Here is a 15,188-nt window from a genome sequence, read left to right as displayed (position 1 = left end):
ATGTTCAAGAGCAGCTTCTTCCCAACAACCATCAGGCTCATGAACACTGCAAAACGCTAAGTGAACTATGGACTGTCTCGGTTGCACTAAGGACTTTGGGCTTTTTTACACATATTTTAGTTATTAAATTATTGATATTTTGTAACTGTTGTCTCTGAGTATTGCGTTTACAGACTTGTTATGCTGTTGCAAGTAAGAATTTAATTGTTCCATTGTCGATACATATGACAATTAAACACTTGACTCTTGAAAGATAAACTTGCATCTGTGGAACTGTAGTTCAGTAATTAGTCAGTACTTTCAGAGAAAGAGGAGGAATATGTATTTTTAGCCTGACTCTTAAATTATACAACACTTCAAGCATCAATATGTGCATAAAACCATATTGGATATTTCTTAAGTGCAGATTAATATAAATTAATATTTATCATTTATCAATTTAAGCAGATTTGGAAAAGCAAGAAAGGTGAAAATCTGTGAGGCAGGTAGAAGGAAAAAGCATAGCAATTATTCTCATCAGTATGGATTTTTTCCAGTGTCAGGATAACTAGTTCTAACCAGTCATAAATATTCCCAAAATAACACGTTGATGCTTCAAGTTTAGTAACTTTTGGTAATGTAGCTCCCAGGAGAAGTTTGTCTGAAAACATGTCTATGTTTGGAAGAACAGAAAACCTTCAATTTATGTTTGCTCATCTCCGAATCTGCATTGAGGTAAAAGAATACTAATAAGTTTATTTAATTTAAAGATGCAGCATGAAAAAAGGCCCTTCGGCCCACCAAGTCAACGCCGACCATTGCGCCCTTTTCACACTAGTTCTTTATTATCCCACTTTCTCATCCATTCCCTATAAACTTGTGGCACTCTTTTACAGAGGCCAATTAAGCTATGTCTTTGGTATGTGGGAGCATCTGGGGGAAATCCATGCAGTCACAAGGAATACATGCAAACTCCACACAGACAACATCTGAGACCAGAATCGAACCCAGGTCTCTGGTGTTGTGAGGCAGCAGCTCTACCAGCTGAGCCATCCTTTGTTGCCTTTGTGAATTTGTGCTAGAGCATAACAATCTGTGCATTGCTGGGTAGTGGACACCCACAGCATCTTGGCCATGTTCTCAATTTGTTACTACTGCCGGGAATAAGGCACAGGAGCCTCTAAACAGTGACCTTTTGGTTCAAGAACAGCTTCTTCCAAGCAACCATCAGGATCTTGAACACTGCACATTAGTTACAATATTAGCATGCAACACGTGACAATAAACTAAACTCAAACTCTATCTCAGCAACTATGATCTATTGTGGACTTTGGTTTTGTTGTACTACTTATTTTGGTTTAACACTGTTATGGTCTGGTTACTGATTATTAATTGTATTATTTATTTATTGTGTTAATGGGACTGTGATGCTGCAGCAAATGAGAATTTCATTGCTCTGTTTCCAGTACAAATGAAAGTTCAACACTGAAGCTCTTGAGGAAAACTGCAATACCTAGATGAAAAGCACACACTCACAATATCTTGCAGCCACTTCATGATAGTTATTTTTGTACTATTTCAGGGTATAACACAAGTGCAGTAACTAATGCAGCAATTCTGTTGTATAAAATATCTCTGCTCGTGACATGCATGCAGAAAACGTGGCTTCGCAATGCAGAAAACCATGATATGGTCTGTTTTCTAGGAGCAAAAAGATGTTTCGCGGCAATATCATGCAATTTTCTCACAAGATTGGCCTGGTGACATGTTTCAGACCTTACATTTATCTGTATTGTTGCTAAAATACTATTAATATAAACAAAGTGTTCTTTTTTTCCTGGCCATAAATCTTCCAACATATTACTAAATTCAACTTATTGAGAAAGAAAGTTTAAGATAAATATTTGTCGACAGAAGGAAACACAGATACTGGAATCTGGGGCAGAGCACAATGTGCTCAGCAGGTTAGGCAGCATCTGTGGAAGGAATAGATAGGTGATCATACTTCAGATAAATACTTGTATACGTTCTGTTATCTATAAGTAATACCTGTAAAAGATAAATGTTATTAAAATGCACAGATAACATTATCAGGTCTGTTCACCTGTTTTTGTTCTGTTAATGTCATCAGTAAGGATGTCCCATTGCAACCTAGACCAGCCCCATTTAAAAAAATTAAAATTTGCACTCAATAGAGTTGCTTCTTTGGAGGTGTTTTGTGGAATCATGCAAATCCAGGAAAGTTCTATAATAGGGAGGACATTTTTGTACCTTTTCAGGGTTGGTCATAATTGGATATACAGTAGAAAATCTAAAAGTCTGGATATAATACTGAAGATCTCTTGCCTGGTACATCTATATATCAGATGTTTTAGTTAAACTGAGGAAAATTAAAATCAAATATAAGCAAACTTCATTGCAAATGTAAATATTCACAATTTGCTGCTTAAAAAATATTTACTTGTATTTATAAGGGCATTGATCAGTACATTTTTGTATATATCATCTATTTAAACAGAACAAATATGGTTTAAAAGTAAATTGCGTATCTGAAAAATTAACACATTTTGTTTTTGTGGATTCTATAGAACAGATCTGTTCTGAGATTACTATGGTTATGAAATTACTCCATGATAAATGCTTTATTTTCTTATCAACTGGAAAATTAAGTATTTCTCTTAATAGAGATTTACGTCTTTACAACATTCTCCCAACCCAATTTTATGTTATTGGCTTGTTTATTTAAATAGGCTTCTTCATTGGATCTGGATCCACTTTCATTCTATTGATTTAATGTTCGTTAAGGAGATCCCAGTCAGAAAACCATGGGACATGTGTAAATTTAATATCTCTTCCACAGGAATCCTTCCTCGCCCTATTAAGGAATAAGAGAGTTAAGGGTTATTTAAAAACTAAACTGCTGGACTAAAGTTAACTCACAATTCATTTCTCTCTCTAAATATAGAAATAATAATTTAATTATTTTTTCATCACTGTAAATCATTTAATGTCAATGAATAAAATCTTAATTTATTCAGTTTATAAAGGTATCTGCTAGGTTACTATTTTCACAACTTAGCAAAAGTGAATGTATGTCAGCATAGGCCATTGGCTAATTTTCTATTATACTTTAAGTTTAGTTAGGAGTAGCTTTTGGCAAGGGTTTATGGAGATGCATGATGAAATCTGGAGAGAAATCCTCTTTCCTGTACTCCCTTCCCCATTCATGCCAATAAGTTACCCTCTAGTCCAATAATAATTTGGCTGACTGACTGACAATCAGTATTTCCCATCGATCGTTGAATTGTTATCTGTGCAATGAATATCATATGATACTGCATAATAATTCATTGAAATTGGGTAACTTGCTATTCTGTTAATTTCTCTTGATCTCAAATTGGACGTGCTGTTTACTGGCAGTCAGTTGGGCTGAAGTTGCCCTTTGTGTTACGTACCCAAGAGTTCAAAATAGGGAAGATCCATTTGAACATGCATCTTTGTACTTCTAACGTTTAACGAACATCCAGATTTTGTTATTGTATAAAAAAATGTTGAGAAAAATCAAATCTCGTTTCCCAATTTTTCGCACGGTCCTGATAAATTTGAACAGGCTTTTGCTGTCCTTGTAATCTAACTTCAGTGATCTGGAATTTGTTTAGAATTAATGTGAAGCTATCAGAGTTCTAATTTAGGGTGAAGAAATATCTGGTGATTATTTTTAGATAATGCACACACATGCGATTAAATTTAGAAAACCAGAAGTTGCTTTCTCTGATCCTCTCATTCTTTACAGGAAGAAGTGTTTTGCAATTGATTTCAGTATAGTCAGACGTCAGTTAATTTTTAGTTTTGAATTTAGAGATACAGTGCGCGCCGACCAGCGATCACCTTTACACTAGCCCTATCCTATACACTAGGGACAATTTACAATTTTTAAAAAAACCTACAATTGAAGCCAATTAACCTACAAACCCCTACATCTTTGAAGTGTTGGAGGAAACTGGAGCACCCTTGGAAAGCCCACGTAGATAAGTACAAACTCCGTGCAGACAGTACCCGTAGTCAGGATCGAACCCTGGGTTCTCTGCCGCTGCAAGGCAGAAACTCTACTACTGCGCCACCATGCCAAATGATGAACGTTTCAATATTTATAGACATATTGCTATAAGTACAAAAATATGATATTGCATCATTACATATCTAATTGAGTATTAATGTGCTATGCCATTATTACTGCTTGAACATTATGATCTTGTTACAAAGGAGTATCAATGGTTACTGCTTTCGATTAACATGGTTTATGTGGGCTTTAAAATAATGATTTCCGCTGTACCTTAATTTCATTTACCTGATGTAATTTTTATTCCACACTGCATAAACATATAACCTGTCTTGCAATTGCCACTCTTGACGAGCCAAACTTGTACCTATCTGGTCTGGTTGCAGAGAGCTATTTGGCTGGTGTCTAGATTTGAGCAGTGTCACAGGTAAGAGGGACCCTCAACAATGCATTGAAGAACCCATTTTTCCCTGAAACACCGCTGAAAGATTTGATGACCACGAGAACCCCAACCATACTTTGCCAACTTTTAAAATGCAACTCTGATAATACTTTAGATTCAGTTTAGTTTGTCATATTCACAAGTGCAATTAAATTTCTTGTTTGCATGAAGCTTATGGAGTAAACAGTAGATGGTAATAATAGATTCAATAATAAATCCAACAACAGATGTGGAATGGTGCAGATTGTGGTGCAATCTGAAGTAGTGCAAAAAAAAGACTAAAATGCAATAACGGAATAATCAGCGGTTATTGAGGTGGTGTTAAAAGCTGGAGACATAATCAAGTGCTCAAATGCCTGGCAGCGACTCTGGAAAGCAGGAGAACAACCAACAATGCCCTGCTGCCCAGAACAACCAACCCAGTTATGCCAATTGCCTTTGTTCGGGAGGGGGAACAAAAGCAACGAAAAATTCCACCAAGGACAAGGTTTGGACAGCTGGAGGCAGCCCGGGACTGGCAGATGCTGGTGGATGTGGACCAACGGCTTACAGTTCCACCAGAGATAGCCATCACCAACTTGAGGCCTGATCTTGTCCTCTGGTCCAACTCTCAGCGCATGGTGTATTTTGTGGAGCTCACAGTCCCTTGGGAGGATGCTGTGCAGGAAGCCTTTGAAAGAAAGAAACTGCGCTACACAGACCTTGCAGCGGAGGCAGAACAGCGGGGCTGGAGAGCAAAGATCTGCCCGGTAGAAGTTGGATGTCGAGGATTTGTGGCAACATCTACCGTAAGACTGATGAAAGACCTGGGGATCAGCGGACAAGCCCTACGCCAGGCTACCAAGGAAACATCACAGGTGGCAGAGCGGAGTAGCCAGTGGCTCTGGCTGAAGAGGAAAGACCCCATCTGGTCTCCCAAATAAGCCGGCTAGGCAGATGTAGAGGGGGGTTGTTCTGGGACGCCAGAATGCACTGCTGAGCCTACTGGAGACGTCGTGGGTCCAATCAGCGAAACGTCGATGAAAGTAGGTGCCCACTTGATAACCCCAATGACGTGTCTGCCTAGCCTTTCTCAACATCGGAGGAGAATAGGTGAGTGCATAAGCCTCCCATCACCACCGGGAGCAAATTGACATTTGGCACTTTGGATTTCTAACATCTTGTCCTGTGTATTTGGAAACAAGAGATACAGCGCGGAAATGGGCCCTTCGGCCCACTGAAACCACACGACCCCTGCACAATAACACTACCCTGAACACCAGGGACAATTTTACATTTACACCAAGCCAATTAACCTACAAACCTGTACTTCTTTGGGAGGAAACCAAAAATCTCAGAGAAAATCCATGCAGGTCACGGGGAGAACGTACAAACGCCTTACGGAAAAGCATCCGTAGTCTGATTGAACCCGGGTCTCTGGCGCTGTAAGGCAGCAGCTCTACTGCTACACCACCATGCCGCCCTGTTGTTGCTGATAGCTTGTTGTATTCTCTAATTCCCTAATTGTGATCGTGGTGTTGGCCGAGGAGACAGTCATTTGAAGTAATAACCATCATTTATGTCCCCACATGGTGAATCGATGGGCTCAGTTTATTATCTCATCTGAAAGGCTCCAAAATATAAAATAATACTGGAATTCCCCACCTACAGCACTGGGATTATTTTCACTGAGAGGACGGTCACTGTCTTTCCCAAGAATAACAGGACATTTGCAATAAATGCTAACCCATATCCCCAGAAAGGATTATAAGATGATGATGTCTTAAAAGTTTTTCTTGGCAGCTAATGGATTCTGATGGCCATCCGTCCATGTCAGATAAGTAATGTACTGGAGCACTTGCACGATTTCACTGTAACCCTATGAACCAAAGATAATCCATCTGCCAATGATATCCTGAAAAACTCATTGGCTATTGGGTGTTAGCAATATTTGTCGTGCTCCACTCCATGAGAACAAAATTATCATAAATTGGAACTCTATTTTTGCATACAATACATCTGTTTATATATATAAAGTACATTTACAGAGGATATCTCACACTATTACTCGATGTATTGTTTATTCCACATGAGCTGAGTTTAAATGTTGTACTCAAAATGCTGTGTGTTGGTGATATAGGTAATTTCCATAATAGATATTGTTTCCAAAACAATAATTCCTTTTAAAGTTTGTCTTGAGCTGGAAACCATATGGCACCATGCTGGAGTTTCCAACCAATTAATGATATGGTATATAAAAATAATCAACAACAGCATATGTACCAGATATACATTTAAGCCATTGTGATTTTAGAAATAAATTCCAATGATTAATTACATTCCTGTCGTAATTTGACTTTCAATGGTTCATACAGTTTTAGTGATGTCATTAATATAGTAAGTGAGGACGAAATATTATGAACTGTGCACTTATTTATAATTAAAGATTATAGAAACAGAAAAATACGTGCAGGAGTCGGCCATTCAGCTCTTCGAGCCATTCAATATGATCATGGCTGATCATCCGAAATCAGTGCCCCGTTCCTGCTTTTTTTTTCCCCATACCCCTTGATTCTGTTACCCCTAAGAGTTAAATCTAACTCTTTCTTGAAAACATCCAGTGAATTGGCCTCCACTGCCTTCTGTGGCAGAGAATTCCACAGATTCACAACTGTCTGGGTGAAAAAGCTTTTCCTCATCTCAGTCCTAAATGGCCTACCCTTTATTCTTAAATTGTGACCCCTGATTCTGGACTCCCCCAACATGGGGAACATTTTTCCTGCATCTCGCCCATCCAATCCCGTAAGAATTTTATATGTTTCTATAAGATCCCCTCTCATCTTTCTAAATTCCAGTGAATACAAGCCCAGTCGACCCATTCTTTCATCATATGTCAGTCCCGCCATCCCGGGAATTAACTTGGTGAACCCACACTGAACTCCCTCAATAGTAAGAATACCCTTCCTCAAATTAGGAGACCAAAACTGCACACAATACTCCAGGTGTGGTCTCACCTCCTTGCTCCTAAACTCAAATCTTCTCGCAATGAAGGCCAACATGCCATGAGCTTTCTTCATTACCTGCTGTACCTGCATGCTTACTTTCAGTGACTGATGTACAAGGATACCCAGGTCTCGTTGCACCTCCCCTTTTCCTAATGTGACACCATTCAGATAATCTGCCTTCCTGTTCCTGCTACCAAAGTGGATAACCTCACATTTATCCACATTATACTGCATCTGCCATGCATCTGCCCACTTACCCAATCTAACCAAGTCCAACAGCTTCATAGCATCCTCCTCGCAGCTCACACTGCCACCCAGCTTTGTGTCATCCGGAAACTTGGAGATGTTCCATTTAATTCCCTCGTCTAAATCGTTAATACATATTGTAAATAACTGGGGTCCCAGCACTGAGCCTTGCGGCACCCCACTTGTCACTGCCTGCCATTCTGAAAAGGACCAGTTAATTCGTACTCTTTGCTTCCTGTCTGCCAACCAGTTCTCTACCCATGTCAATATCTTACCCCCAATACCATGTGTTCTAATTTTGCACAGATCTATTTTTAGATTTTTTTTTGTGGGATCTTGTCAAAGGCTTTTTGAAAGTCCAGATACCTCACATCCACTGACTCTCCCTTATCCATTCTACTTGTTACATCCTCAAAACATTGTAGGCGATTAGTCAAGCATGATTTCACCTTCATAAATCTTTACTGACTTTGACCGATCTTGTCATTGCATTTCCAAATGTGCTGATATTACATCTTTAACAATCGACTCAAGCATTTTCCCCACTACTGATGTAAAACTAACTGGTCCATAATTCCCTGTTTTCTCCCTCCATCCTTTCTTAAAAAGTGGGGTTACATTAGCTACATTATTAGAATGGTGCAGCTCTGATCAGTCGCAACAGTTAATATGACCTTTTAGCAGAGCTAAATGTGAATTATATGTCTCATCGTAGTTATGCCACCAACTTGTTGCTTCAAAACAAGTGACTGGATAATCTAACATTTGGAGCTTCTAGCAAAGTTTATACCTTCCAATTTACATTGCATCCCAGGCTTCTGTGCTGTACTCTAATGCTTCAGTGATGAAGGAATATTAAATTCATTTTTCTATAATTGCTGTTCATGCCACCCTCAGTTAAGATAATGCTGCTTTTGGTACTTGGTTTTTACCTCTTAATGCAGTTGCTACGTTCCACAGAACATGTTCAATTTACTCATTTTGATTAAAATGAACTGAAGACGGCTGAATTAACCAAATGATGAAATCTTGGGTTTCTTCTAATTGTACCTCTTGAAACCACATCGCATTTTGTGATTAGTTAATGTATGTATTGTCTTTGGATGTCTTGCGGTTATAAAAGTGCTGTGGAAGTGCAGGCTGTACCAGGTGTAATTATCGCAAATGAGAAAATTATGTGTGATGAGATATATCATTTAGAAATATTTTTTTGTCTGATTGTCTTCTAGGTTATTTTTCATACTAATATATAGTTCCACTGAGAGAAGTGGCTCTCATTACTGATGCCTCAGCTATTTTGATCAATGAGAATGGATGATGTGTGTTGATGGTCTCAACAGGAATGAGTCCAGCAATGATTGTGTCTTTGCTTCATTTTAATGCATACACAATGGTTTGTAGTCAGTTGGACAAAAATTGGAAATTGTGAGTAATAATGAAGAATGTGAAAATCCATACCACCAGATTCAGAGGCAGTTTCTTCCTAGCTGTTATCAGGCAACTGGGCCATCCTATCAACAATTAGAGAGTGGCCCTGAGATACTATCTACCCCATTGGAGACTGTCGGACTATCTTTGATTGGACTTTACTGGACATTATCTTGCACTATACATTATTCCTTTTATCCTATATCTGTACTCTGTGGACCACACAATTGCAATCATGTAAACTCTTTCTGCTGGCTGGATAGCATGCAACAAAAAGCTTTTCACTGTATCTCAGTACACATGACAATAAATTAAACTGAATGAAGTATAGGTCTAACCTAGGTTCTAGTTTTCTATTTAGTGCATTTTGCCAGATTTTTATTGTACATTGCCAGTGCATCTTCATAGCATCGGGATGAGTCCAAAAAGGTTATCTGGTCAGATTCTCTTTTTTAAGCGTATAGTTGGGAAAAGTTTAAAAAGCAAGAGTTCAACTGAAAGGAACTATGTCTTTTATGCAAGGTATTGTTGTGCCCAAATATTTATTGATACAGTAATAGGGAGAAGGCAGGAACGGGGTACTGTTTGTGAATGATCAGCCATGATCACATTGAATGGCGGTGCTGGCTCGAAGGGCCGAATGGCCTATTCCTGCACCTATTGTCTATTGTCTATTGACCAGATTAGTTAGATATTGAACAAAACTGGAAACAAACTTCAATTAGTTAGATATTGAACAAAACTGGAAACAAACTTCAATCTTTTTTTGTATAATGTCCTAATTTTGCATCACTTAATTTTCTTTTACCATACTTATTTTATAACTGAATAGCAAAATTAATCAATACATCAAACAGAAATGTAACTCATTGGAGGGGGAAAAAAATGTTTCATTACAATTAACATTGGATTCCCAGATCATGTGAAGCTGATACACATGGTTCTGCTCTAATAGCTATGTTCCTTGGATACCTCGTTTTATAGAAAATCACGTTATAAAGACAATTATATCAGTGGGGTTATTTTTCTGACAGGATTTTCAAAAATAAAGGCTTTACAATTACAATAAGTTATTTTGCCTTCCACAGTGAAAGTAACAGATGTGTTCTTAAGGATTAGTGGTGGTTGGTTATAGCAGGGAGGTGACATGAAAACAGGTTTTCTTCCCCGTTACTGTTTACATCCAAAACAGCTTTTGTTCCTGCTTGTCAATTTCTAAAGTAACTTTTGAGTGATTCTCTAGTTCCGGATCATATCATATCATATCATATCATATATATACAGCCGGAAACAGGCCTTTTCGGCCCACCAAGTCCGTGCCGCCCAGCGATCCCCGTACACTAACACTATCCTACACCCACTAGGGACAATTTTTACATTTACCCAGCCAATTAACCTACATACCTGTACCTGTATGTACCTGTAAATAATTTGACCTACATAATGCAAATATTAGTCCCTAATTTATCACTCATTTAATATCCAATTCATGTTATGGAAACACATTGAAATAAAACTCTCTACACTTTTCTATCACTGCTGACAATAGTTTGATTATACTTGGCACAATTACGTAGGCATTTCGATGTGAACAGAAATTTGTAATGGGGAAAGAATGAAATTGCATTAAATAAATTTTTGAACACACTTAATTATAAAAAATAAAGCATTTTGAATATTAGTTATCATTAAGATATTTTTTCAAATGTAATTTTCTAGATAATGTATGTGTTAGAGAAGTTTATAACTGCAGTAAGCTATTCATTTCCAAGTGTGAAATCTGCATTACAAGGCATACTTAATGCATCTCTTTTCTCTTTTCATATGCAGAATTACTTCTGAGAGTAATTATACGTGCCTGATGTAGCAAGAGATGCCAGCCTAATGTAGAAAGTCAACGCCATCAGCACTGTTTCGCATCTTAGCAGGATCTATTGGTTTGTGTATTGCGAGCAGTCATTGAGTGGCAGGTGCTTCCATCTTGACCATTTGAATCATGAGCTTGCCAGATAACACAGGTAATATTTTCTGCACTTTCTTTTGTTTAATAGACTGATATATGTATTAAAAATTAAGTGAAGATTAATAGTAAATGTTTATGATCTGCACATTGATGAGCATGTTAGTTTGATAATTTGCTCTGCAGCAGTATGATGCTCGATGTTAAAATTAGTCACAATTTATCGCAAAAGCATGGAACTTGACCTTGGGCATGGACTGGAGCAATTCAAGGAGAAGCCTCACCAAAGGCAATTTGCAACAGGCAAGAAGATGGCAGTACTAGCAATATCTATATCCCAAGACTGATTTTTTAATGTCTTCACTACTTTGACAGTAAACGTGCAGTACATAACACTTAAAATAAAATGTAGATAGCTGAAAATGCTCTCGTTTTATATGCAAAGTGAATTCAAGAATGATTTTCTATCATTCACAATTCTGAAGAATGATCTTTGATTTGAAATGTTAACCGTTTTTCTTTCCACAGATGCTGCCTGACCTGTGGAGTGTTTTCAACATTTTCTGTTTTTAATCTTTAAGAATGCTTGCATTTTATAACCAAACTGAATTCCTGATGTTGTTCTTTTCATAAATGCAAGTCTTAATGTTTTTATATCCTTGAAATGTCTAGGTCTTTACCAGCTCTCTTCGCAGTCCACATTGTGTTACTCTACAGCATTATCAAGTTTGATTTATGAATTCAATTACAGGTTGAATTGATTAAACTAGATTGATTGTGTTTGAATGAGTTTGTGGTTGGGCAGAATATTGTATTCACACTGGTGTCGGCCATTGACAGAATAAACCAAAACCAAATTTGATATCTTGTGTATTCAATTAGAGCAAGTATGAAAAAGGTATGGACCATTGAATCTGAATACGTCCTTTGGTTCAAATTCAAGGCTTGAGACTGAATGAAAGAGATGTACCTACTGAACTCCTCTGCTTGTTCTTTGCTAGAACACAATAATGCCCATCAACTTTCAAACATTATAGCCACCCACAGATCTGCATAAATTTATGTTTCTCTCAACTTTTGCTATTTTAGTATGACCAGTTCCATGCCATTAGCACATTTATGTTGCCCAAAAGTAGTTTTTCCTACCTTTGCACTTACCCAGTTGATGAAGCTCTGCCTTGATTTCCCTTCTGAGCAGAACATGAATATTCTCCGTTGTAGTGTTAACTGTTGAAGAAATTAAATGTTCCTAGTTCCAGTGATTTGAAGAAAGGGTCTCGACCCGAAACGTCACCCATTCCTTCACTCCCGAGATGCTGCACGACCCGCTGAGTTACTCTAGCATTTTGTGTCTACTGTCAACTATCTATGTTCTCCTGAGATGCTGCCAGACCTGCTGAGTTATTCCTGTATGTTGTGTCTTTTTTGGATGCATTTAAAAACCCTGTCAACTATGGTTAAGGGAGAAAGATACACTTGTGGAGCAGTGATGTAGCAGGTGTCAAAGAAGGAGATATAGAATGGTTCTAATCTGATAAACACAGAATATAATAAAATGGAGTCCATGTAGCTGTTAAACTATGCAGGTAATATCGGCCGCAACGAAGAAAAGAGATGGTAAAGGATCATGTAAAAGTGAGAGCAGGTGGAAATTGGCAGCAAATGCAATGAAGCGTTTCAGTTCTGTGTGAGGAAAGAAATATTGTACTAAACAGTTATTTAAAAAGATTAGGGAGAAAAAGAGATGGGCTGGTTTGGAACACACCTTTGGTTTGGAGAAAGTGAACGAAGTTAAAACAGGTGTTGTTCAATGTAAGAACAAATATCGTAGGAAGAGGATGGTGAAGAAAGACTAGTTGGTCCTCTGTTCAAAAAGAAGTGATCCCCCAGGCTGTGCTGGGGTGGAGGTGTTGAGGAATCCGGGCATCGTAATACAAGTAGACGGGTACTTTTTCATGAAGTTAAGTCATTGCGAGGCAAAATAGCTTCCATTATATCAGGAGAGTCAAAGAACATGCTGCTTTTTGATCAATGGAACAGAAAGGAAATGAACTATTGTAGTTGCAGTACCATGACCGTATACTTCTCATCTCTCTCCTCCTTCAACCTCCTCACTCTCTACCTCTATTTCTTTTCTTTAAGTATCTGTCTGAAGAAGGGTCTCGACCCGAAACGTCACCCATTCCTTCTCTCCCGAGATGCTGCCTGACCTGCTGAGTTACTCCAGCATTTTGTGAATAAATCGATTTGTACCAGCATCTGCAGTTATTTTCTTATATTCTGCTATTACTATGGTCTTCAGGTTTTTTTGTGTAATTGGCTTAACTCATGTAATTCTATGTTGGAAAGGTGTTGAAAGCTGGGGAACTGATTAAGGGGTGAGTTGAGCAAGGATAACCAGTCTGACTATGAGAGAGATGAAATAGTGTTGAATTATGAATACAAGGGTCTGGGGTCAAGAAGACCAGGTCAGGAGACAGTTGAGTAAAACGAACCAGCAGATTGGACGATTGTCAGAGAATTGCTTGTGTGCTGGAAGGGGTGGTAATAGTGTTGAGGTTGGTCAACAAGGGAAATAATAACTAGAAGTGAGGCTAGACCATGTCTGGTATGGCTTCAGGGAAGGCTGGAATGTGGAACCACTTATACAGTGATGAGATTTGGTATTATTAGAGTGAAGTGAGATATGGAATAACTTAAGGGTGACTAAGCAGAGGATATGTCCATTAGTAAAACTATAGAAGCTGGAAATCTGAAATAAATATGGTAAATGCGCAGAATTGAGAGACTTCAAATACTGGAGTCTGAACCAAAAGACTAGTTGGTCCAGAGCTGCTGTAAGAATTGAGTGGGCCAGGCAGCATCTGTGGAAAGAGAAGTAGAGTTAACATTTTGGGTTGAAGGTCTTCATCGTATTAATTCTATTTCATTTTCGACTGGTGCTAACTGACCTGAAATGCGTTTCCAGAATTTACTGTTATATTTCAGACTCATAGTAGTTTTTGCAAAAGAAACAATATGGTTGCTCAAAATAAAATCACACTTTTTCATTACTAGATTGGCAAATTTTGTCGCATATATTAGAGTTCAGCAGTAAAATATGTTTTTTGTTTATTGGTTACTTGTTTGAATCCATTAGGTGTAAATGTGAGGCATTTTCAAGAGATGAAAGATTGCCTGATGAATATATTTCAGACTAGATGTCCAAATCTTTAACAAGAGAGATACTTTCTTGAGTACCTCTTACCGCTGCAATTTCTTATAATTGCCATTTAAGGGAGCTGCCGTTAGATAGTTGACCAGATTTTGCAGCATCAACTGATATTGCCAATCAAAGTAATGGAGGGGAGGATCACTTGAGAGGTTTGAGGTGGATCAGAACAAAAAACAGGAAATGGGAATGTAGGCTATTCAAGAATGTTTAGTTGTCATATGTACTGAAAACAGAACAATGACATGAAGCAGCATAACAGGTCCATAAACACAGATGACATACCAAAAGAATGTTTGATAATTTAAAAAAAAACTAACGTTGTTAATTTGTTAACAAAGTCCACGGTGCAAAGTGGTTTAGTTGGTGTGTGTACTGTTCAAGAGCCCAATGGTTATTGGGAAGAACCAGCTCCTGAACCTGGAGGTCAATTGTCAGACTTCTCTTTCTTCGTCCCAATGGCAGGAGTGAAATGAAAAGGGGATCAGGGTGGTGTGGGTCTTTGATGATGGTGGGGATCCCTTTGATGGTGGGGAGGTCACTACATATGATGGACCTGGCAGTGTCTACTACTTTTTGTAATCTCCTTCGTTGCTGGGCGTTCAAGTTGCCGAACCAGGTTGTGAAGCAACCAGTCGATACGCTCTCTACCGTACACCTCTGGGAAATTCAAAATAGTATTCGTCAACATACCAAATGTCAATCTTCTAAGCAAGTAAAGGCGTTGATGGGCTTTACAATTGCATCAATGTGCTGGGCCCAGGACCGATCTCCAGGGATGCCCAGGAACTTCATGTTGACTCGCTCCACCACCGACTATAAACGAAGACAGGTTCATAGATCCTCGGCCTTCCTCTTCTAAAATCAACAGCTCCTTG

The 15,188-nt window shown here is 38.3% G+C and overlaps 1 protein-coding gene across 2 annotated transcripts in view; it reads left to right on the top strand.

Moving 5' to 3' along the window:
- Positions 1–15,188, top strand: part of hdac5 (histone deacetylase 5) — a 254,535-nt gene that overhangs the window by 43,019 nt on the left and 196,328 nt on the right. For both annotated transcript variants that reach the window (XM_078424813.1, XM_078424812.1), the window contains exon 2: positions 10,970–11,157. In XM_078424813.1, coding sequence (XP_078280939.1) covers positions 11,136–11,157 — 22 coding nt within the window. In that variant the 5' untranslated portion in view covers positions 10,970–11,135. The remainder of the gene's footprint in view (positions 1–10,969; positions 11,158–15,188) is intronic.

Source organism: Rhinoraja longicauda, chromosome 29, assembly GCF_053455715.1.
Source record: "Rhinoraja longicauda isolate Sanriku21f chromosome 29, sRhiLon1.1, whole genome shotgun sequence".
Lineage (NCBI taxonomy): Eukaryota > Metazoa > Chordata > Chondrichthyes > Rajiformes > Arhynchobatidae > Rhinoraja > Rhinoraja longicauda.
The sequence above is the reverse complement of the archived record's forward strand: the minus strand, read 5'-3'. Positions and strand labels throughout refer to the sequence as shown.